Genomic DNA, 24028 nt, shown 5'->3' with positions numbered 1-24028 from the left:
GCGCGCCGACCACCTGGCCAAGGAAGCGGCCTTAAAGAACAAAACCAGGCCAGATTACGACCTCTGCCCGGTTTCATTCGTCAAGCGGCAGATCCGATTGGAGTCGCTGGGCGAATGGAATCGGAGATACGGAAACGGAGCGACAGCGGGGGTCACAAAGATCTTTCTGCCCGACGCTGCGGACGCGTACAGGATCGTCAGAAAAATTCTACCACGTGGGGTAATAACACAAGTGCTGACGGGGCACGGCGGGTTCTCCGAATACTTGCACCGCTTTAAGTGTAAGGAGAACCCATCGTGCATCTGCGACCCCAGTGCGATCGAGTCTGTCCCCCACATTTTTTATTTATTATTATTATCAACTTACGACTATTATTACAGGAACTTATCCTAATGCAATAGCGTAGACAAATTATATCTAACCTTCTAAAACTAATCAAAATATAATCATACCATAAAACTAATCATAGTCACCTAGTACACATAACGTAGCCCTTGTGAATTCAGTCAGTGAGCAGGAAAAAAGATCAATTTGTCTAGCCACCGTGTTGAGCGTGCGCAGCGCCCGCGTGAGCGGCGCGAGTTGCAGCAGGTTGGTGCGCGCGCGCGGCACCGAGAATTGAGGTGGCCTCCGCCTCCTGCCTACGTATTCCTCAGGAACACACAATTGTATCTCCTCTAGAATTGCAGGGTTATGTATATGACCGCGAATAATTTTCAACAAGTAGGCAGATAGTGCTAATTCCCGTCTCACTTCCAGAATCCACATTGTAGCTGCAATACATACATGCGCGCGCCGCAACAGCGGGCGCCCCACTGAAGTCTCGCGCGCCAAGCTACCCATATTTATAACGTTTCGTTCGAGCGCTCTCATTGGCCAGCGCGGATCGCGATAGATTCGCGCCCTACACTACGAAATCATTGTGATAGCATTTAAATAGGCAGGCATTTTAGTAAAATATATTCATTCTTACCTCGACTGTGGAGTTTGATTAATCTTACACCTATCAGCGCTACAACATCATCCTAGAATGCCCTATCTTCGCACGGGAACGGTGGACACTGGAACAGGAATTAGATATAGAGCTGAGCCTGCAAAACATTAGCCACATAATGCACAAACGAAAAGCAAGAGAAAAATTCCTAGAGTATGCCGAAACAGTTGCAAATAAAATAATACGTAGGAATAAAGCCTGACCCATGCTTCCACCTTATTAGAAATAATATGGTCCGGTAAGCATGGGGTATACACAAAAGATCGTCAAATTATTACATATATATATAAACAAAAATATTTAACATTTATTTTATACAATTATACACAAATATTTATAATTTAAATTTTTACAACTATACACAAATATTTATAATTCAAATTTTACAATTATACACAAATATTAAATTTTTACAATTATACACAAACACCTATAATTTAATTTATACAACCATATACAAATATTTATAATTAAATATATACAAATAATAATACTGTACCATATACAACTATACACAAAAATGACAATGTATTACATACAAAACAGATCTTATTAGGTACAAATACTGAGATTATATGATATAGAAAACACATGAACTACTTTGTAAAATATAAAATATATACAACCATTTAAATATATACGAATATTTATTATATACAAATATATATTTAAAACGATCTAAGATTCCACGTATCATCAAAAAATTAATCAAGTTATAACAAAAGAAACAAGTCTAAACAGGTCTCTGACCACGTCAGGGGAACAAGGGACGGCAGGAGTGGGTTTTAGCCGGTAAGAGTCCGGCACTACCCCTCGGGGTGTCCATGAGGATTTCCCACTCCTGCCACAAAAAAAAAAAACCTAACCTAACCTAACAGGAAATGCCTGCAGTTCGGTTACATTAAAACAAAATGTACCGCAACACAGGCACCCTGCAAAAATATACGTTTTACCGAAAATCCACCCCCAGGGGCAACCACCTCCAGGGTGGTTGCGGAGTTCAAATCATTTTTACTTTTGAAGTTAAGGGTAAGATAAACCTTATTCCAAAATTTCATGCAAATCGGTTCACAGTAAAAAAAAATTTGGTAAAAAGGCTTTAATGGCAGCCCCCGACGGATATTCCTCGGTTATGTATTATGGTAAAATTATTATTATTACATCTAAGTATATCTTCGACAAACAAACTCGTTAGGAAAAGCTGTAAACATCGATATTCATTGTAGAGTAGTTAAGTATATCTATTACCGATTTCTCGAGATATCAACTCTTTTAAAAAGTATTTTTACGTCTATTCTAATACAATAACCATTATTTAAATGAAAAATCTGAATTTTTATTTTAAAATTGTTTAATTTACTCATTTTCCGAAAGAAAATGACTAACAAACAACAGAATTGTGAGGATTTTCTTTAAGTTTCATTGAGTTAAAAAACAGAGTCCTTTACAGCAATAATCACCATAAACTTTTTAAATTCAACATTTTTAACAAAACAGAAAGTTATCGAATTTTAATAATGGGTGTTTCTTCCTCTTGATCTGATGACTGCCTGCATACCTACTATCTGGCATGCTCTGGATGATGTTTTTTATCTCCACCTGAGAGATCTCTCAGGCAGCTACCAGCGCGGTTTTCAGTTCACTAAGAGTCCATGGTGAGTTATGACTTGCTTGGACCTGTCTTTTAAGCATGTTCCAGACATGTTCTACAGGATTCATGGCTGGGTTTCTTGCAGGCCAGTCCAATTTTTTAATACCGACCTCAAACAAGTAATCGGTTACGCAAAGAGCTGCGTGAGGTCGAGCATTGTTCTGCATTATACTAAATTATTCACTTCCTATGAATCCCTGACAGGGTAAAACATGATTTTGAAGGATCTCTTCAATATATCGCACTGTTGTCAAACGACTTTCGAAAACCAATAATTCAGTACGGGCTTCTCACGTTATGCCTCGCCAAACCAAGATGGACCCACCATGAAAACCGACTGTTTGCTTGGTAGTGGTGAGAAGAAACCACTCTCCGCGCTTTCTCCATTCATATTCACGGCCGTCTGGAGCTCTTAAGACGACTCTGCATTCATCGGTCCATAAAATTTTACTCCATTGGTCATGCGTCTAATTTGCATGTTCTCTTGCAAACCTAAGTCTGGCTATGCGATAGTGCGGGAGAAGTTCCAGGCCTCAAATTGGTCTTCGAGCACGCAGATCCCGTTCCTCCATCCTTCTTCTTATTGTGCGCTTACGGACGTTGACTTCTCTTGCTGTTTGCAATGGCTGGCGTATGTCTAACGCAGTGAGAAACCGATTTTACATTACATTATTGCAAGTACGATAAATCGGTCGTCGTGCGCCGACGAACACCTTACACGACTCCACTTTCTGGTCTTCTTGTGTAAAGGCCAGTCTGGTCATACATTTTCTATGCATATCTTTAACTTGTACGCAGTGCACTTAAAGGTTCAACCATCTTCCGCTGCTTCCGCCCTTGACGTCATAGCAACACTACTTGAGCAACTTGAACTGCAGTAAGGGTAATTTTCAGATCAAATTGTGAAAAAAAGAGAAATTAAAAACGATCATAATCATATTTTTTTTTGGAACGTGCTTAGTACTTCGGCAATTTCTATCTGAATTTAAATTTAACTGTCTGCTTTGTGTTCCAACAACGGAATCTGTTTCTAGTGTTACAAAAGTTAAACAGACACACATTTTTCTGTATTTTAATTAACAATTACGAAAGGACTGACCATATGTCATATGAAATTAGAATTTACAACAGCTATCTGGGCTGATATCTACTTGTATTTGTTTGGGCCAAATTCCGTGCTGCTGAGTGTATTTAGTTACATAATAATTGGGTTAAGTCGGGGGTTTTGAGTTATTTTATTATTTTTCAATAAGTTTTTACCGTCGTGGGTTTAAAAAAAAAAAAAAATTTGCTTAATTTTTTCCCCATACCTATGTGCTCCCCTTATGTACCTATTTACTTCCCTTTCGTATTCCCTTTATAATATAATGCAGCCTCTTTCAAGTCACGGGTGAACGCGACTTTCAGGCAGCCAGATTTGTTGGCAACCTTCAGGAGCAAGTCCACCCCGTCCAAGGTCAGTTGACTCGGTGCGCGTCGGGACATTAGCGAAACTTCGTCGGCTGCGACGACCTTCCGCTGCTCCCTCTTGGCGACGTTAAGCTTCGCCTCGGACTTACCAAGCCCAAACATAACGCCAACGACCAACTCAATGGTCAGCTGCAGTGTTCTTGAACGCACGGTACACCTCACATTCACACAATACATGCTCCTCAGCGAAACCACCCCTGTCTCTCAGAACGCTGTTCTACCAGAACTCAAAAGATGATGTTGGTTAGGTTTCAGGGTGAGATAATAGTCAAACAAGTTTAAGTATTATTTGTTTATACAACAATTTATTTACATAGGCAATGAAACTATACAACAAGACAGTTTAATGAAAGTTTTAATGTACAAAAACTCTCAAGTACCTACCTAGGTTGTTATAATGTTTTTCACCATTTATATAATTTCTGTAATAGATATGGGTACAACAACAAGTCTCTTAAGTTTAAAAAAGTTTTTAAAATCTTTCCTTCAATTCTTTGCAGTCAAAAGACAACAAGCTTATAGCGAGTGCTGCGACTGTTAGCGAGAAATTCTAAAATAGATACATAGCTACAATTAATATTGAATATGTTTCATTAACTCCAGAAGTTATTACAATTCATAGGTATTATACATCATTATAACTCCAAATAATAAGATCACACCTCTGTTAATCCAGGTAAAATATGAAAATAGTTATTTGTTATACTTACAAGAGTGCAAAGTTGCTTTTAAACCGCGGGCTCAATTTTGATGACCGAGTAAGCGAAACACTCGCTACGCTCGTGTTTCAATTTTAGGATCCTGAGCGATAGCGAGGGAATTAAAAGAGCACAAGGTGAAACATCCTTTGCACATGAGTGCAACACTTAACTTTTCATCCCACCTCATCGAGGAAATTTTTAAACTCAAAAAAAGAAAATAGCACGCCACGTCACACATGGCAAATTAAAAAGATGTACCTATTAAAATTTATTTATGCAAGAACTCAGTTTAAAAATGTAATCAGGTTTAAAATCGAGCTCAAAACAATAAAAAATAATAATTTCATCCCACTTCATCAAGGAAATTACTAAATGCAAAAAAAAACAAAATGGCGCGCACATATGAGTATCAAATTAAAAAGAAGTACTTACCGATTAAAGTTCATTTATTTGAAAACTCAATTTAAAAATGAAACGAGGTTAAAAATCTATGTAAAAACAATAGGTAATGAAAATTACTTAATTAATTGAATAATTATTTTAAGCAGTATTTTGTTTAATATGTATTTGTTTGAAAAGTCTTATCAAGATTGTCACAAATGGTACTCCAGTGTGATTTGAATTTAGAACATAGTGTGCAAAGTATTGCACACGATGACGATACTTTGCACACGATGTTCTAAATTTAAATCACTTTGCCGCTCTAGACTAGAGAATAAAAACGGCTTTTGCGCTCAGATATCAAAGGGTAAAACTACTCTTTCCGAGATGGTGGGATGAAAAACCATTTTATTTTGAATCCCTCTCTACCAATCAAAGCATTTACTACTACAAATATATACATGTACATATCAAATAATATAATTAAAGTTCGCTGTAGAAAAGTCAAAGAAATTATCATGGTAGGAGTAATAGTTCAGTGTTATTAAACAGTACAATAAATTATTGGCTTCCAAAGGTTTCACCATGTCCAGGAGAAACTACTCTGTGCACCCAGTAGAGTTCCATAAAATTTATTGTACATACCAACATGGTGTTAACAGAATTATGGAATAATGAAACCAAGCATTTTAGAAATATAAAAAAAACCACTAGTATTTTGTAATTCAGAATAAGTAAAATGTTCTGGTTAGAGAAAATTATTTTACTGGCACACATTAATATCACTTTGGACAACATAGAGCAAGTTTACCAACTGAAACCAATTCTGTAAGTCAAACATTTAAGTACACTTGCAACCCACGGAGTAGTTAAGATTGTCAAATAATAACGACATGACACACGAGTGGCAACAACAAGCAGTGCCGTTACCTCCTGCTCTGTGCACCCGGAGCTATTAGCCTAGCTGACAATAATCATTACTCAATAGCTAGTATGTCATAACAAAATATGAACTTCTAGTCACATTATGCTATTTCTTAAATTTACATGATCATTGATTATGGCTTTACATCAAAGAATTTAGAGAGAGTGTAGGCATCAAAAAAGTTAAGTCTACAAAACATAAAAATAACATTTTGTATATGAGTAGGTTAAACGTTATGCATTTACTGAGTTTTAACAGAGTATGAGTTGAGGCGTCACGTCAGGCAAATAGTCTGGTTATTAACACACTAAGCCACAATGAATGCCCCATTGTCTTGGAAGGCACTGAAGGAAGGCAGGTGCGGGTGCTACCTCCGATTGCCGCGCTGGTGGCCGCGGCCGCGCACGTACGTCTTGTGCGCGTGCTTGCCGGACAGGTCGGCGGGCGGCGCGAAGCGGTCCGGCTTGGCGGCGTGCGCCGGCGCGGCGGCCGGCGGCGCCTGCAGTGCCCGCAGCGGCGCGTGTGCCCCGTTCGAGCGGTCCCCCGCTGCGGCAGGGGCGCCAGCGGCGGCGGCCGGGGGAGCCGGCTGTGGTTCGCTCATGTTCACTTGCTCGTTGAACAGCATACAGAACTCTCCCACTTTCTGTATATCTCCCGACTTGCCCGAGTATAGAGTGAGTGCTGCGCGCCACAGAGACGCGTAGCCGCGCGTCAGACGCACGATGTCTCCGGGCTGCAGCAGCGCGCCGGGCTCGTCCCACACGGACAGGTTTACAGAAGCAGTGGCATCGGCAACGCGCAGCGTACGCACCTCACGCGCCTCTTTCGTCAGAGTCGGTGGACCCACTTCTAGCACTATAAACTCAGCATTTATATTTTTCATACCAGGTTTTAAGTCCTTTATTTGAACAAACTGTATGTTGCTCATTGCACTTATTGGTTTAAGCTAAATCCACAGCGAATATTGTTAATCACCCACGTCGGTGACGGCTGAGCGCTACTTATTTATACTCATTTGGTTCTTACCTGTAAAGAAATAGCTTAGTACTAGCATTAATTTGTAATATACTAATAACGACTCTATTATTTTGTATATTTACTTTGATTTACTTGCAAAACTGCATTGCATTATTTTTATCCCGTCATGTGTCAATTGGTGTGCTGTCTCCTGTCTTGTCTCCTTTACTCTTTGCTTGTCTCATAAAGTGACTGTGACAATGCTGTGACATACCGACTGTCAATCACCGACTAACTAGGGCAGCGTTTCCCATTTGGTGGGTCGCGACCCGGTACCGGGTCGCGAAAAAAAAATACCGGGTCGCAGCATTGCCTCCATATTTTAAATAAGTACCTCTAGTGAGTATCTAGCATCACACACACTCTTAATAACGACAACAATTAAGTATAAAAAGTTAAGTACCTTTTAAGTTGCCGAAATTAGTAAAATCTGCGCAGCTGTGTACGTTTTCTATTGCATTATTGTCCTAGCCCGTAATAAACTCGACCGTTGGCATGAAGCTAATCAAGCAATACAATTTTTAATGCCTTTTGTCACAACCTATAAATGTGAAGCAGGGTTTTCAACACGGGCGCCGCGGGCTTCGGGGGCGCCGAAGCAAATTTGTGTTTAATTCCGCGTTAAATTTGAGAAATTCTCGAACAAACACTACTTTTATGTCCCAAAACTCAAACATTTTCGCGCTCGCTACGCTCGCGGTTTCTTTACACTTAAATTTTTTATCACATACAGCTACTTTTAATGTCCCAATACTCAAAAAAATTCGCGCTCCCTTCGCTCGCGGCTTCTTCACTTCACAGTCACCTTTTATTATATATGTTTAGGACTTTTAGTGATCCAGAACTCAAAAATTTTCGGGCTTGCTTCACTTTACAGTTGTTTTTATTTTTCAACAATTTTTTAGTCTACCCAAAAGTCTGGCAAAAAGGTAGCGTCGTTTTTAAGTTCTTTTATTAATTAGAAAGTAACTTCTAGTTTCCATATGAACTTTCTTATTTACGGTACTACTTTAAGTCCCAAAATTTTAATACATAGGCGCCAGCACCAACAAAGAGTTATGTACATTTGGGCTACATTTTAAGTAATTTTGTTTTGAGTTCTAAAATACATATAACAAAAAATTTCGCGCTCGCTTCGCTGGCGCAATCAGAAGCTATGTCCCCGTGTTTTTGCATTCACCAACCAGCAATAACTTATGTACGATTGGGCTACACTTTAAAAATAAAATATTGTCGTATGGGTTTAAATTGTAGTTGGAGGGCGCCGTAGAAATCTCTCCTAGGGAGCTGGTAGAGTTAAAATCGTCACTGCTAATACCTATTTCAGTGGGTCCAAAATCTTAAGTGGGTCACGAAGGAGGAGTCATGAAATTTACCGGGTCACAGTAGAACAAAGTTTGGGAAACGCTGAACTAGGGCATGCAATTTTTTTTTATTATTTTTTTTTATTTATTCTTGGCCATAGATACAAGTCTTTCAGCCGGGCATGCAATTACCGGTAAAAATGTTACTATATTTTAGAAAAAAATAAAAAAACCGGTAGATATTAAGTGTAAGATATTATTTTTACCGGTATTTTAAATGGTATTTTATGTGGTATTGCATGCCCTAATACCGAGCGACGCGACATAGGTTAAGAAGTATACTCAAAGACTTGAGTATACTACATATTATACTTGTGTAGCGTCAGGGTGGTAGACCATTTTGCCGCCCTCGTGTTTACGTATATATAATTAAAAGGAGTTTTTTTTTAGCAAAGTTTCATATTAAAACGTACAGGTAATGTCTTATTGAGCGTAGAGTAAATTAATATTAAAGATTCTGAATACAGTGGTTTTTAGGGTTCCGTACCCAAAGGGTAAAACGGAACCCTATTGTTTTCGCTCCTCTGTCCGTCCGTCCGTCCGTCCGTCTGTCACCAGGCTGTATCTCATGAACCGTGATAGTTAGAGAGTTGAAATTTTCACAGATGATGTATTTCCGTTGCCGCTATAACAACAAATACTGAAAACTAGAATCAAATAAACATTTTATACAATAAACGTGATTTTTTGCTCGATTTCGATAAATACATATTTATGTACCTATAAAATATTAATTTGGATGGTACGGAACCCTTCGTGCGCGAGTCCGACTCGCACTTGGCAGGTTTTTTAAGTATTTAAATGGTTATTAGATTTTGATTAAAATTATTGCCAATTGCTATTGTCTCTTTTTTTGTAGATGTATAATAATCTCTTTCTTAGAGGTATTTATTTTTATAATCTATTTCTACAATGTACACACTATACATATATACAAACTTAAACTACTTATCTTTATACAAAACTAAAAATAAAATACTATATACAATATATATATAAACATAAAATATAAAAAAGAGCATCGATCAGGCGTCGAAGTATTCCTCCGCATCTCTTTCTTTAATTATGGGTAATTGAAATTACTCGCCTGGTAACATTGACTGACAGCAACTGTCAACTGAGTTTAATCAATCAATAGTATTGCAGTTGTTAACCTAAAACTTGTGTAAAACCAAAACAAACGGAAAACTTGTGGCTCAAACGGACAGAAAGTACATAACGTATTGTGAATTTACTCGTTCGTCTTGCTTCTGACGCTTCCTTACCACATTGGCCAGCTGCTGCGTGTACCCTGCCTGCAGGCCTGCTATTGTTACGATCCATATCTGATCTGTTGGTAAACACAAAGGCCGTTAAGATGTTTAACCAGCTGGGCGGAGGCCCTAGCAACCCCAACAAGGACCTGGAGGTGACGTCTCCGCCGGACGACACGGTGTCGGCGCTGGAGTTCTCGCCGCCCTCGCTGCCGCAGACGTTCCTTGTGTCCGGCAGTTGGGACTGTCGTGTGAGTCATCTCGTGATAAAACCACCATTCATGCTTTTGTAATATTTTAAATATAGGTTCTTATCGTTGTTATCACTAATCATAGTGCAGCTAGTAGACCCATACAGCGCAGCATTTAAAACTGGTTGAACCTGTTTATGTTAAATTTAAGTATTAGTACATAACTACTTATTCTCCTTCAGGGGAGGCAACACTGTTTGCTTACCAACAAAGTGATTTATGAATATTATTGTCAGGAATGTATTTGTGATGGCAAATTGATGGGTGACGTTGAGTCATTATGTATTGGTTGTTGCAGGTGCGCTGCTGGGAGGTGGAGGCCTCGGGCAAAACAGTGCCCAAGGCAGTGCAGACCATGGATGGCCCCATATTAGATGTAGCATGGCATGATGTCAGTACAGGCATTACTTGCATGTTATGTTAATGAAACTAGAACTAGTTCATGTGTTTGTTCTGTGCTTTATTTCAATGTTTTGATTTTCAGGATGGAAGTAAAATCTTCATGGCATCAACTGATAAGAGTGTCAAGTGCTGGGACCTGGCTTCTAATCAGTCAATGCAGGTAACTTATGCTAAATATGTAACAATTATTGGGGGACTGAAGATTACTGCTATGTTGAGAACAAATATTTGGAAGTGAGAGGTTAAGTAGGAAGGTGGGGAAAATAGAATAGAGTAGTTAGTGCCCTCGTCATATGTCATTGTATTATCTTATAACTTGCGCTAGATAGTCTTGTGAAGATTAAAAATGAATCTAATGCAATAGTTGAGTCGCAAGTCAAGTCAGTTTATTGAGCAGATCTGCATTCAGGTCATGCTAGCAAACACCACAATAATCAAATATGACCTAAACATTTTTTGGATTGGTGAGACCATTCTTGAGTTATAAAATTGCAAGTAAAAGTGGCAATATTTTTTAATATATAAATAGAAGATAGGTATAGATTTCATACGAACTAATAGAATTCTCGCAGAACTGGAAAGCAGTTATCAATTAAATTCTGAGTACAAGTACGGCAATGTGGCACGTAGCTAGTCGTGCACCTGCTGCTTCTTGCGCAGCCGGGAGCGCAATGTTACATGATGACAAAATGTTTAAGGATAACTATGTATAACTATGTACTACTGAAAGCTGGACGTTTGAAAGGACGGATGGGGTCTAAGTAGTTCACTCGGGATGCGAAACCGTGAGCGAAAACTAGTGTATGTATAAAAATGTATGTTTTTGCGTTTGTGCAGGTGGCTGCGCACGAAGCGCCCGTCAAGACGTGCCACTGGATCAAGGCGCCCAACTACACCTGCCTCATGACGGCCTCGTGGGACAAGACGCTCAAGGTATACGCTCCACTCTGTATCTTAGCTTGCAGAAGGAGCGACGACGTATGATATTCGCCTGCTAATAATATGATGATCAATCACACAAGTGTAAAGTGTTTGTTTAATTTCAGTTTTGGGACACCAGAAGCGCCGTGCCCATAATGAATATGAACTTGTCGGAACGCTGCTACTGCGCGGACGTGGTAAGTAGGCGGCGGCAGGAGGCGAGCCCGCCCCGCGCCGCCGCTACAGCTCGCTTGCCCGCAGGACTACCCCATGGCCGTGGTGGGCACGGCGGACCGCGGCATCTGCCTCTACACGCTGGAGGGCAAGCCGGGCGAGTTCAAGCGCGTCGAGTCGCCGCTCAAGCACCAGCACCGCTGCATCGCCATCTTCCGCGACAAGAAGACCAAGCAGCCGACGGGCTTCGCGCTGGGCAGCGTGGAGGGCCGCGTGGCCATCCAGTACGTGAACCCCACCAACCCCAAGGACAACTTCACGTTCAAGTGCCACCGGCCGCCCGCCAACACGTCGGGCTACCAGGACATCTACGCCGTGAACGACATCGCGTTCCACCCGGCGCACGGCACGCTGGCCACGGTGGGCTCGGACGGCTCCTTCTCCTTCTGGGACAAGGACGCGCGCACACGGCTCAAGTCCTCCGAGATGCTGGACCAGCCGCTCACCAAGTGCGCCTTCAACCACAACGGCCAGATCTTCGCCTACGCCGTCGGCTACGACTGGTCCAAGGTTACTCCTTCACCTCACTATCTCAGCTTTTCACACTACGCTTACTCTTGTCGAATCAACCGACTTCCGATAAAGGAGGAGGTTTTCAATTTCACCGATTAATCGGAGATTTTTGGATCAATTTTACGAAATTAGCTATGTTTGATAGGATATACTTCCCAAATGGTCACCAGGTCAGGATAAAAAAGGGTATGAAATATTACTGCCAAGTTTCATCACAATCTGTTAAGCCGTTTACGCAAGAAGAAGTAACAAACATACTCACATAGCAAGTTGCGTTTTTATAATATTGTTAGGTGTGATGTAAGTGAGATTGTCTGACCGTGGCATTCGGCAGGGGCACGAGCACTTCAACCCGGCCAAGAAGAACTACATCTACCTGCGCGCCTGCTACGAGGACCTCAAGCCGCGCTCCACGTGAGCACACCGCGCACACCGCTCACACCGCGCACTGCACCCCGCGCCCTTTATAAATTTAAATACACACATTTTCGTGTCTAACTGACACGAAAATATGTGACACAGAATTTATAAATATTATGTTAGTTTATGAAGATTTTATATTTATCTGGTTGTCTTTTATTACTTGATTTGTTTGCCTTTGTGTTGATTGTGAATAAAGAAATTTTAATCTATTTGTGACTTTGATTTTTATAAAGTATGCACTCTCCCTAAAAAAATAAGACGTGAATAACGAAAATTTCGAATATGTGAAAATGCATGGACACCCTACTCTCATACAGTTTCATACCACTGTGTTTTTGTAAATATCTCCTAAAATACGAATGCTGCAGTTAAATTCGCTATATTTATTCAAACTAGGTTACGTTACCCATCGACTAGTACTTTAATTAAGCTAAAACCTACTTTTAATAACGAGAAAAACGAAATTGTATTTTAGGCATATTGCCGTCCGCGCGGCCAACTAAAATCGACTCTAACATATTATTGAACCTGCTTTCTAGTATTTTTTTGTCTTTTTTCGCTGTAACAAATTAAAGACTAATTTTCTATACACATTAGCCTCTATTAATTTGGTGCCTACGGTGATATACTTACCTACTCATAACCTGAAAACTTAACATTGCATAACTTTTTGTATACCTATCTACGTTTTGACCTTTATTATTTTTGTAACAAATTTAACAAATTAAGACCTTTCTTTTGATGTATCATTCGTCTATCTGCATTGTATAGTTTCTGAGTAATCACGGGCGATGACTACGGCAAGTGGCGGTTCTAGCGGCCAACTGTTCTTTGTCATAGCGGCTTGGTTTTTTTTGTAACAAATTCAGGAAAAGAGGAGTGAAAAGTAACAAATTACTACTAATTCCTGGCAAAGTTTCATCAAAAATTATGAGGTGGCCGCGCGGTCGAAATGGACACGTTTATTAATCTTGCTGAAGCAAACAATCGGTCTTATTAAAATGGTTAGTATTCAAATAATTTCCCTGCGGTTTCACCCTATACCAATCAACATCATGATTTATTTTATATTTATCTGGGAAACTTTTAGAAGTAAAAGCTTTAGCGGCATTGTGCATTTTTTTTTATTTGGAAAACGATTAACCCTCAACAGGTCAATGACCGAGAGACCGAAAACGTTTCTAGAGAAGACGGCATGCGAACGTGGCTTCCGTGAGAGATACACAAGTTTCTAATCTATACCTACTTATATAATAAAAAGTAAACTTGTTTATTTGTACCCTAAAGCATGGACGTATATAGGCGTCACAATAACCGACTGACCTGGGGCCCGATTCTCCTAAGTTAATAATGTCAAAATCGAATAGAAATCGAATCGCAATATGATCGCAATTAGCAGTTTTAACCATATCGGGCATTCTGCTACTAATAAAAGACCAATCGTATTCGATTGACATTTGATTGGTGTGCGATTGGTCTGCTATTTTGGTGATTTTGGTCCATACGGTAGTTTGCTGTACCTACAATCATTTTGCAATCGTAAATCATTTGCAGACAAAATGATTCATTACTGAATGACGGAAAAGGATAAAAACGTTTATTTCAAAGAAAAAATAGCGGAATGCCACATACGCTTCAATCGTAATCGAGTCGGGATCGGATCTCAGTCGAATCGAGTCGAACGTCAATCGTATGTCGCTTAAGTAAAATTAGGAGAATCGGGGCCCTGCATCTTACCGTCAACAATAATCGGGAGTCATGCGATATCCGACGACTTCTTTAATTTAGAGAAAAATGTACAAACGTGCATATTATTTCTATTTTATCCCTCTTAGGTATGTACAAAGTGAGGAGATATTTTTTATTAGGGTTCCGTACCTAAAGGGTAAAACGGGACCCTATTGTTTTCGCTCCTCTGTCCGTCCGTCCGTCTGTCACCAGGCTGTATCTCATGAACCGTGATAGAGAGTTGAAATTTTTACAGATGATGTATTTCTGTTCCACTTTAATAACAAATAATGAAAACTAGAATAAAATAAATATATTGGGGGGCTCCCAGGGTGTGTATATATTGGAAGTGGCTGTGTTAAATCGAACCCGAGCTGTTTTAAACGACTTGCCGATACTGTTCCACGAAACAGACGCGACAATAGCCGACTATGTCTCCAGACCGCTAAGACTACTTTAATGCGCAAAAGTGTCTTCTGCATGGCTCCGATCATTTACAATTGATATTATAATAATATACCTAAGTCAAGGAAAGAATTGCCTACTAAAATATTTAAAAATAAGTTAAAGGAATATTTAATTACCAAAGCATACTATAATATAGGTGAATTCCTGTCTGACAAAGACATTAAATTAGTCGCTAATTACTCTAAGTACCTATTAATTGTATACTATTAAGCATTGTTTTAATTTATTTATATTATGTTAATTAATGACTTAATCCTCCTCCGACATAGCCTGCTTTACTAATGGCAGTTGTTTGTATGTAGTAACTATGTATGTAGAAATGATAACAAGGTTCACTAACAATATGAAATATATTAAACAAAAACACTAGCATAGGGCGCAACAGGTCAGTGCTCGTCGTGCGCGTGCGCGTGGTCGCCGCCGCCCAACATCTTGCTCACGCCCACCGTGATCACCGCCAGGGCGAGGCCTAGCGGCAGCCCACGGAAGAACGTCTTGTTGGCACGAGCCCAGCGAGTGCCAAATCCAGGGTGGTACCTCCAGGCTTCATTTCTGAAATATGTATAAGTACATTGTTTATAAAATCACTTCCAGAACATATGCATCCCTGAAATACGAGACAACATTGGTTTATATAACCAAATGAAAATATTATGAGGAATGAATTTTAACCAGAGCACAAAAAAAAACTGGTGGTCCAGAATAATTAACAGAACATATCTGCATCATCAGTAAAAAAAGTTTTTTCATTCTTTTGTCCGTCCTAAAATCAGCAAAATATGGATACCAACTATTCTTAGGCCTCTGCCTCGAATTTTGCGGGCAGCGGGGCGGCAGCGGCGGCGCCGAGTAGCGCTCACGTCAGTAAACCGGTTTCGCGTTCCCACCGTGCCTACTATGGCGACCGTACAATCGGTTACAAAATAAACATCTTTAGATATCAATAATTTTTCTTTTTTGTACTACACGACAAAATAAAAATATACGTATCTATAAAACTTATTTAACTATAAGTTGACAAAGTTTGCGCACTGGATAAAATTCATTCCTGTATGTCCAGTGGTGGACATTTGGAAGTTTAATAATGAAAACCTCAGTTTCTTCGCAATACAGGTTTAATAATCTGAATTCTTGACATTTTACAAAATGAAATTATAGATTTTCTGGCGACGCAACCGTGTACAATATAGAAGTGAGTAATATAAAAAGTTTGCGGGTGAACGTAAAACAAAAAAATAATTATTTGATAGTATCACATCAAAGTGTAACTTGTTGCTATTAAAAATCACTAGGCGTAGGTATGGCGCAGACATCTTCCCCCCCGTTGAAAGACTCCTTTCAACTACATCAGTCTTCATCCGGTAAAGATGTAGGCAAGGGACAGATCCGAGTGAGAGGTCTCCTGAAGCAACCTCTGGTAGTTTGCACATCTGCGACTCGCGTGACTCCGTCGGTCCCCGGGAACAGGCGGCTGACTCGTCCCATTCGCCAACTGAGTGGTGGGACATTATCCTCATGGAGAAGAACTAAGTCGCCGACCTTTAGGGATGCTGATTTAGTACGCCATTTTGAGCGCTGCTGTAGCTCTGCTACATATTCCCTTTGCCAGCGCTGCCAAAAATGTTGATGTATTTGTTCAAGCTTCATGTAGCGTTGAAGGTTGTTCTGGTTCTCGTGCTCGAGCGATGGACCAGGCAATGCATTTAAGGCACGCCCTATCAGAAAGTGACCGGGAGTTAGGAAATGGTAATCGTTAGGGGAAGGGGAGAGTGGGCATAAAGGTCTACTGTTGAGTACAGCTTCCACTTGTGTGAAAAGGGTACATATCTCCTCAAATGTTAAATGATTGTTTCCTATAACGCGTTTTAAGTGGTATTTCGCGGATTTAACGCCAGCCTCCCAGATGCCGCCGAAATGTGGAGCATACGTGGGAGAACACAAACTTCACACCTTCATTGGTAGCAAAATCGACTACAGGCTCATGATTGGTTTTAAGAAAATTGCCTATTTCCTTAGCAGCTGCAACAAAGTTGCGGCCGTTATCGCAAAATATCTCCGCTGGTTTGCCCGTCGCGATATAAATCTGCGTAATGTCATAATAAAAGCGTCTTTGGACAAATCACTGACGGCTTCCAGGTGCACACATTTATAGCGAAAACATACAAACAAACATAAATAGGTTTTAGTTAATCGTGCACCTCGATCCTTTCTATTTAGCGTGAGGAACGGACCAGCGAAGTCAACGCCAACAGTACGAAATGGAAAATCAGGTGTGATGCGCTGTGCAGGTAAGTTTCCCATCATGGGAGTTAATGTTTTACCTTGAATACGTCTACATCTGACACAGGCATGTACTGTGCGGCGGGCCAAGTGCCTACCGTTTATAGGCCACACAGTTTCTCTTACACAGGCCAGCAACAGTTGAGGCCCGGCATGCATGTTCCGTAAGTGTTCATGTTTGAAATATAATTTGGTGAGTGGATGAGAGGCGTGTAAAAGTATGGGATGTTTTTTAGTATAATTATAATTTGATAATTCTATTCTACCACCGACTCTCATCACCTTGTCATCATCCAAAAAGGGTGAAAGTGACAAGAGAGATGATTTGCTACTTAAATTTTTATTTTTTAACAAAATATTGTACTCTACAGCAAATGAAGTTTGCTGAGCAATTTTACATAGGCTAGTAAAGGATGATTCTAATTCAGTAACACTAAATTTACCAAATAATTTATCTTTAGGATTTTTATGTCTAATATTATGTATAAATCTATTTACATACGCAAATATGCGTCTTAATTTTAAAAACGATGAAAATTTATCTATTTTAGAATTTCTGTTACAGGTTCCTGGACAACAGCGGAAGTGGATTTCATCTCAGGTAAGTCTGTTTCATTTATTAATTTATTTAAATAGGGCCAATCAGATTCAGGCTGTATTAGAAATTTTGGACCTGACCACCACAAATTAAGATTGGTAATTTGATCTGGACTTACGCCTCTTGAGATCAGGTCAGCTGGATTCTGATCAGTCGGCACATAACGCCACGACGAACTATCGGTAAGTTCATTAATCTCGGCAACCCTATTTGCTACAAATGTTTTTAGCTTTGCAGAATTACCATTCAACCAGCTGAGGACAACGCTAGAATCGCACCAATAAATGATACGATCAACCTCACATCGTAGAGAACTGGTAACTGTCTTGCACAATTTTGCAGCCAACAGAGCAGCACAAAGCTCCAGACGCGGTATTGTCGTCGGCTTCAACGGCGCCACCTTAGACTTAGCACACAGTAAGTTAACCTTTACATCACCAGCTAAGTTGTGTGACCGCAGGTACACACATGCACCGTAAGCGACTTGGGAAGCATCACTAAAGGTATGTATTTCTATATAACTAGGAGCTTCGCATAGCGTTAATCGCGGGATCTGTAGATCTGATAAAAAACTTAAATTGTTAATAAACTTGTTCCAGGATTCCAAAATATCAGAGCTAACCGGTTCATCCCAGCCCTTTTTATTGAGCCATAAGGACTGAAGTAACATTTTAGGTATAATCACGCATGGACTGAGAATACCGAGAGGATCAAAATCTTGAATGATGTAGACAGTATAGATCGCTTGGTAACTACATCACCTTTGTTGGGAATTACAATTGATATTTGAAGAGTATCGGTTTTAGGATTCCAATTTAATCCTAAAGTATTAGTGGATCCGCTTAAACTAACCTTGTCATTTTGATCAATGACCGATGATGACAAAATACTTGGTAAATTCGACCTGAATTTACGTAGTTTAAACCCTGCAGATTTTAGAGTGTCCGACACCTTGCGCTGAATGTATAACAGCTCGGACTCACAGTTGGATCCAGTGACCAAATCATCGACATAATGATCGTGTTTAATAATATTACCTATAAATTGATCATCGCAATCCTCTGCCAATACTGACAAACACTTGGTGCTTAAATATGTAGCACTTGCGAGACCATAAGTGACGGTTTTTAGACGTAAAGTTTTGATAGGATTTGACTCATCACTTCTCCAAAGTATTAATTGTAAATTACGATCCTTTTCATCTAGTTCAACCATCCTAAAGAATTTTTCAATATCGGCTGTCAAAATGTATTTGTACTGACGAGCTCGAATCAAAATAGAAAAGATTGAGTCTTGAACATTGGGACCGACCATCTGTAGGTCGTTCAGAGAGAAACCTGAGGAAGTTCGTGCCGATCCATCAAAGACAACACGTGTCTTTGTCGTTTCACTGTTTTGTTTAAACACTGCATGATGGCAAAGATAATAGGATGGAACGGGATTTATAATCGGACATTCCTCTAAATGGCCTAGCTCTAAATATTCTTGAATGAAATTTGAATATTGTAACTTTAATTCTGGATTCTTACGGAAACGTTTTTCTAAATACAATAATCGTTTCTTGGCCATTGCGTAAGAATCTCCTAAACAATCTGGACTATCAATTAGAGGCAGCCTAACACAAAATCTGCCAGATTCTAAACGGTAAGTATTACGATAAAAGTGGTCTTCACAAGCCTGCTCAATTTTACTAAAATATTGCTTATCTGGAACTTGCTCCAGTTCCCAAAACTTTGTTAATTGAGAATTAATATCGGAATTATTGCATTCGTCACTATCACTGATTGAAACATGACACGGAATACTCTTTGGTAACGAACGATTCCTTAAACTTGGAAAAATAGGGCCGGCGACTAGCCAACCTAGCTTTGAGCTACGTAGCTTGGGCATGTTATGACCTAATGCTAGCTGATCACATCCTAATAGGTCCCAAAATAGGTCCGCACCTATCAAGATGTCTATTGCCGAAGGCTGATTAAAATTGGGATCAGCTAACTGTATGTCTCGTGGGATATTAAGTTGACTAATATCTATAGATTGTTTAGGAATAGCACCTGTTAACTGGTTCAACACATAAAATGATTGTACAACACTGTAGTCGTTGCTAAATGAATTTAATCGGGCAATGCAACTTTTATTTACATGTTCCGCTAAGTTGTTGCCTATACCAATAACGTTTATAGTATTTATAGTACATACCTGTAATGATAACTTGTTCATGAGTGACTGGCTAATAAATGAGGACTGACTTCCACAGTCTAATAAAGCACGCACTCGAAATTGCTTGTTTGTTTGAGGATTGATAACGTTTACCATGGCTGTTGACAAAAGAATATGATTTTCTACGAAATTATCACTAATCGAATTATTAACTGATATTTCACTTGAACCGCGATCTGTGTTAGTGCTATTGCTGCTGACTGTACTAGTATTACCTGTGCTAGCATTGTTAGAATTAGGTAAATGCAAGAGTGAGTTGTGTCTACGCTTGCACTCACGACAGGGACCCAACTTGCAATCACGTGCACGATGCCCAGTTCGTAAACAATTGGAGCATAAGTGCAACTTAAATGCTTCGTCTCGTCGTTCTTGAACACTCTTCGCTAGGAATGTAGGGCAGTCGTAAATCCAGTGGTCACCTTTACAGACAACGCACTGCTTAGTGACAGAGCCGGTGTTCTGAACTGTAGATGAAAACGACTTAGTGCTACGAGAATTATTATTATTATTTTGGCGTGATTGTGTAGCCTTGGGTGTGTCAGACTTGTTTTGGAACATAGTTGCTAACACATCAGCGCGATCAGTTAGGAACTTATTGAAGTCCTTTAGAGTGGGGAGATCGGACAAACTATTACGGTGTTCTTCCCACTTCATAGCAGTACGATTATCTAACTTAGGTATAAGAATTTTGATAATTATCATATCAAGCAGCTCATCTTGTTTAGCTAAGCTTGATAATGCTCGCAAGTTTTTTGTTACGTGGTCAACTAGAAACCTCAGTGATTTGTCTGATTCACGTTTGTGTTGTTGCTGTGTCGATTCAAAATATAACAATGAATTGAGGTGTTGATTTATAAGCTGGCGCTTGTTATCGTAACGATCGCACAAAGCTGCCATGCAGTTTCATAATTAGTTTCGCAAATCTCTAAATTAGAAATAATTCGCGCAGCTTCATTTTCGAGATACGATACCAAATAATGGAACTTATGAATAGGCTTGATACGCTCATTGTTATGAATAAGCGACAAATAGGTATCTCGGAACTCAAGCCAGCGGAAATAAGCGCCATCGAACTTTGCAATTTGTATTTGTGGTAATTTAAAATCAACATGATGACAATGAGTTGACTGATCGTGATGACATTGTGATGAATTGTGCGAATCAGAATAGTGAGAAGTAGTCTTATACTTGTCAAGTTGCTCTTCAGCAATTGCCAGATGTGAGGTGAAGATCTGCTCAATTCCATCACGTTCATCAATCTCAGAGTCCATATTATCGCAATTAATAACCTCAATCTGAGCCTGTAGTTCATCGAATTTGCTAGACATAGCTCGTATTTTATCAATATTAATTTCTAACTCTTTAATTTGGGTTTTTGATAATTTTAAAGAGCATACTACATCTAAATACTTTTTAAATTTCGTTAAACGACCTTTGACCGAGCTACGTTTAGCAAATAGCTCCTTCAATTGTTTTGCATTACTGTCTTTATCTTCGCTTAAAGACATTTTGTTTATTAATTAATAGTATGTAACAACAACAAACGACAAACTAGTACTTAAGAAAGTATTATAGGTGATTGAGTAATCTAAACAGTAACACACTAATGCAAAATGAAGGAATAAAGTTATATGTTCAACTCTTATCTGATACTCCCTCGGCGACACCTGGGGCCTGAACGCAGCCACGCGGCAGCAGCGCGGTAACAGCGCGGCAGCAGCGCGGCGGCGGCTCGGCGGCGCGTGGCGAAGCGCAGACGCTTCGTCACCCGAACGCGGCTAGCGGTAGTCAACGTCGGGCGGCGCCGAATTCCCTGGAATAGTCGGCCAAAATATTTGAAATAATGTGAACTAGAATAATGACACGCACTATTGGGAGGGTGGCTAAGTTTAGGCCTTCAGATTACCTAGCAGAATGAAAATATCGGGAATGTAATTACTAATAGGTGTTTAGATACTCAAGTATTATTTATTTATGAACTTATTTTCATGAAATTACTGTTATTTTAATGAATTTATGATTTTACAAATGATTACGTAGGTAGTTGACAATAAATTATGGATTTTAATTGTACTATTTTAGGAGATTTACTGATTGTTTACTTGAAATAAGCCTTAAAATTGCTAGATATTTTGTTAAACTAATGAAATACACAAGTGGAGTGTACCAAACAGCGACCCTTTCGATAGGAAAAATGGGTTCAGGTATTAGGGTAAATCGTAGGAATGGCACTTAACTGATAGGCGAGACGGCTGCTTCTGGCTGCACTGGTCCTCGCTGGTGGCTGTGGTACTGATAGGTACACGAGCTGCTCGCAGATGTTGACGAAATTCTCGGACTGACGTGGCAGGCTGACGGTGAACCTCGACGGAGTAGAAGCTAAGGCTGGGCGCGGCGAGTTCTTCTGACCGACCTGGCTGGCTTAGTTGTCTTCTATTATAGTGTTCTTGCGTCTGTAGTCCTCCACGATGAATCTTTGGTAGATTTCCTTTTAGTGAGAATTCCTTTGTCTTCGTAGTCGATCCGAATTTTTGCAAATCCGTCCTGTCACGGTCGCCATTTAATGTCCAGTGGTGGACATTTGGAAGTTTAATAATGAAAACCTCAGTTTCTTCGCAATACAGGTTTAATAATCTGAATTCTTGACATTTTACAAAATGAAATTATAGATTTTCTGGCGACGCAACCGTGTACAATATAGAAGTGAGTAATATAAAAAGTTTGCGGGTGAACGTAAAACAAAAAAATAATTATTTGATAGTATCACATCAAAGTGTAACTTGTTGCTATTAAAAATCACTAGGCGTAGGTATGGCGCAGACACTGTATATCAATATTATAAAGAGGAAAACTTGTTTATTTGGTTGTAATGAATAGGCTCAAAAACTACTGGACCATTTTTAAAAATTCTTTCACCTTTCGAAAGCTACATTATCCACAAGTAACATAGGCTATATTTTATCCCAGTACGGGCAGTAGTTACCACGGGACATGGATAAAACCGCAGGAAAACGGCTAGTTTTGTAATAAGTAGGTAAAGCCCAATATTCATGGTAAACTTTTGTTGAACAACAATTGACTAACGTTATTAATAGCAACAAGAAAGTTGTTTAAAACAAGTACTTAGTGCTTAACAAACATGCAGGCTGCCAGTAATATGTAACTAAAGCAACTTGGCAACATGTCTGTTTATAAATAAAAATTTTACCACAAATATGAAGCATCAGATGAATACATATAACCAAATACAAGTAACGAATCTATGAGCGGGTGTTAGTGTCATTTTTACCTGTGACTAAATGTTCACCATTTGTTTTGGAAAATTTCTTCTCTCTGTGGCATGGACAATATGTTTATGTTCCATTGTATAAAACATGATTAAAATGGAAACAGTTGTGCCACCTAGCGAGGTAAAACATTATAAAGCATCTTTCATTACAACAGAACCAGCTCATTTAGAAAAAACATAGCATGACATGTCTAAGGATTTGTTTAACCAGTGTAAAAAAACAGTAATTCTTTTGATTGTAGCGACTCATCATTGGTCTGAATGAAAAGTAAAATTGTTCTGTATCATCATGTATTGTTCTCACCTGATCCAAGGGTCACAGAGACCTTTCTTTGCAAGAGCTTTTTCAAGCTCTTCCAGCTGAGGGATGCCTTTGATGTTGAACTGTTTGTAGTTCGGCACAGTGTACGGAGGTCCGTGTCCGTGACCGTGTCCTCCCATCTTTAACAACAAATTACAACTTAAATAGCATTACATAATTGTCTAGCTAGCTTGTTGTGGCATAACCTTAACAATTTAATAATTAAGAAGCTTTTAGGCATTTCGCAAAAGAATTATTTGCTCAAAATTAATATGAGAAACTATTATTATTGAAGTTGTTTTCATTACAGTAAGCTGAGTACCTTTAAATCCTGTGAAATACTCTCTATTTATTCAATACGATATTTTATCGACAGCAGATCGACATGACACTAACAAAATGTCATTGTCATATGTGTGTCAAAGAACTTTTTTTTACTCGCCAGGACCTACGAAAACTCTAGGCAGCCAGTAATATAATAACGAAATAACAGTAATCAGTGACAGTAGTGCGACCACCAATGATGAGCGAGAAACAAATGATATGACAACAAGAAGCGAGTGAGTCGTTTCGATAGTTTTGTTACTAGGCTAAGCGAATGTGCAACTAAAGGCGAAGCGCGATTACTCAGTCAGAACCGTGA

General features: G+C 39.5%; 3 protein-coding genes across 6 annotated transcripts; 1 reads left to right on the top strand and 2 right to left on the bottom strand.

The window, feature by feature from the left end:
* Positions 1–4399: 4399 nt before the first annotated feature.
* On the bottom strand, positions 4400–7357 carry LOC126055672 (SOSS complex subunit B homolog). 4 transcript variants are annotated; one of them, XM_049845925.2, is made up of 2 exons: positions 7224–7357; positions 4400–7149 (listed from the first exon to the last, which is right to left on the bottom strand). In XM_049845925.2, the coding sequence occupies exon 2, from the start codon at positions 7049–7051 to the stop codon at positions 6491–6493; it is 561 nt and encodes a 186-aa protein (XP_049701882.1). In that variant the 5' UTR covers positions 7052–7149; positions 7224–7357; the 3' UTR covers positions 4400–6490. The 4 variants fall into 4 exon arrangements, with proteins under 4 accessions (XP_049701882.1, XP_049701884.1, XP_049701883.1 ...); XM_049845927.2 differs by having other exon boundaries at positions 7234–7314; XM_049845926.2 differs by having other exon boundaries at positions 4400–7170; positions 7224–7310.
* Positions 7358–9686: 2329 nt separating this feature from the next.
* On the top strand, positions 9687–12710 carry LOC110382886 (protein Rae1). The gene is made up of 7 exons (XM_021343589.3): positions 9687–10008; positions 10307–10399; positions 10493–10570; positions 11248–11343; positions 11457–11528; positions 11593–12075; positions 12413–12710. The coding sequence occupies exons 1-7, from the start codon at positions 9862–9864 to the stop codon at positions 12494–12496; spliced, it is 1053 nt and encodes a 350-aa protein (XP_021199264.1). The 5' UTR covers positions 9687–9861; the 3' UTR covers positions 12497–12710.
* A 2318-nt stretch (positions 12711–15028) lies between these two features.
* LOC110382887 (NADH dehydrogenase [ubiquinone] 1 beta subcomplex subunit 3) lies at positions 15029–23850 on the bottom strand. The gene is made up of 3 exons (XM_021343590.3): positions 23708–23850; positions 23389–23525; positions 15029–15249 (listed from the first exon to the last, which is right to left on the bottom strand). The coding sequence occupies exons 2-3, from the start codon at positions 23523–23525 to the stop codon at positions 15084–15086; spliced, it is 303 nt and encodes a 100-aa protein (XP_021199265.3). The 5' UTR covers positions 23708–23850; the 3' UTR covers positions 15029–15083.
* Between the last annotated feature and the right edge of the window lie 178 nt (positions 23851–24028).

Source organism: Helicoverpa armigera, chromosome 25, assembly GCF_030705265.1.
Source record: "Helicoverpa armigera isolate CAAS_96S chromosome 25, ASM3070526v1, whole genome shotgun sequence".
Lineage (NCBI taxonomy): Eukaryota > Metazoa > Arthropoda > Insecta > Lepidoptera > Noctuidae > Helicoverpa > Helicoverpa armigera.
Note: the sequence above shows the minus strand (reverse complement) of the source record. Positions and strands in the feature narration are given on the sequence as shown.

Bases quoted from the DNA above. Each gene is read 5' to 3' on its own strand.
- LOC126055672 (XM_049845925.2), bottom strand. From the start codon at position 7,051: ATGAGCAACATACAGTTTGTTCAAATAAAGGACTTAAAACCTGGTATG.
- LOC110382886 (XM_021343589.3), top strand. From the start codon at position 9,862: ATGTTTAACCAGCTGGGCGGAGGCCCTAGCAACCCCAACAAGGACCTG. The intron at 10,571-11,247 runs GTAACTTATGCT...GCGTTTGTGCAG, and splicing joins CTTCTAATCAGTCAATGCAG to GTGGCTGCGCACGAAGCGCC. The intron at 11,529-11,592 runs GTAAGTAGGCGG...GCTTGCCCGCAG, and splicing joins GCTGCTACTGCGCGGACGTG to GACTACCCCATGGCCGTGGT.
- LOC110382887 (XM_021343590.3), bottom strand. From the start codon at position 23,525: ATGGGAGGACACGGTCACGGACACGGACCTCCGTACACTGTGCCGAAC. The intron at 15,250-23,388 runs GTGAGAACAATA...TACATATTTCAG, and splicing joins CTCTGTGACCCTTGGATCAG to AAATGAAGCCTGGAGGTACC.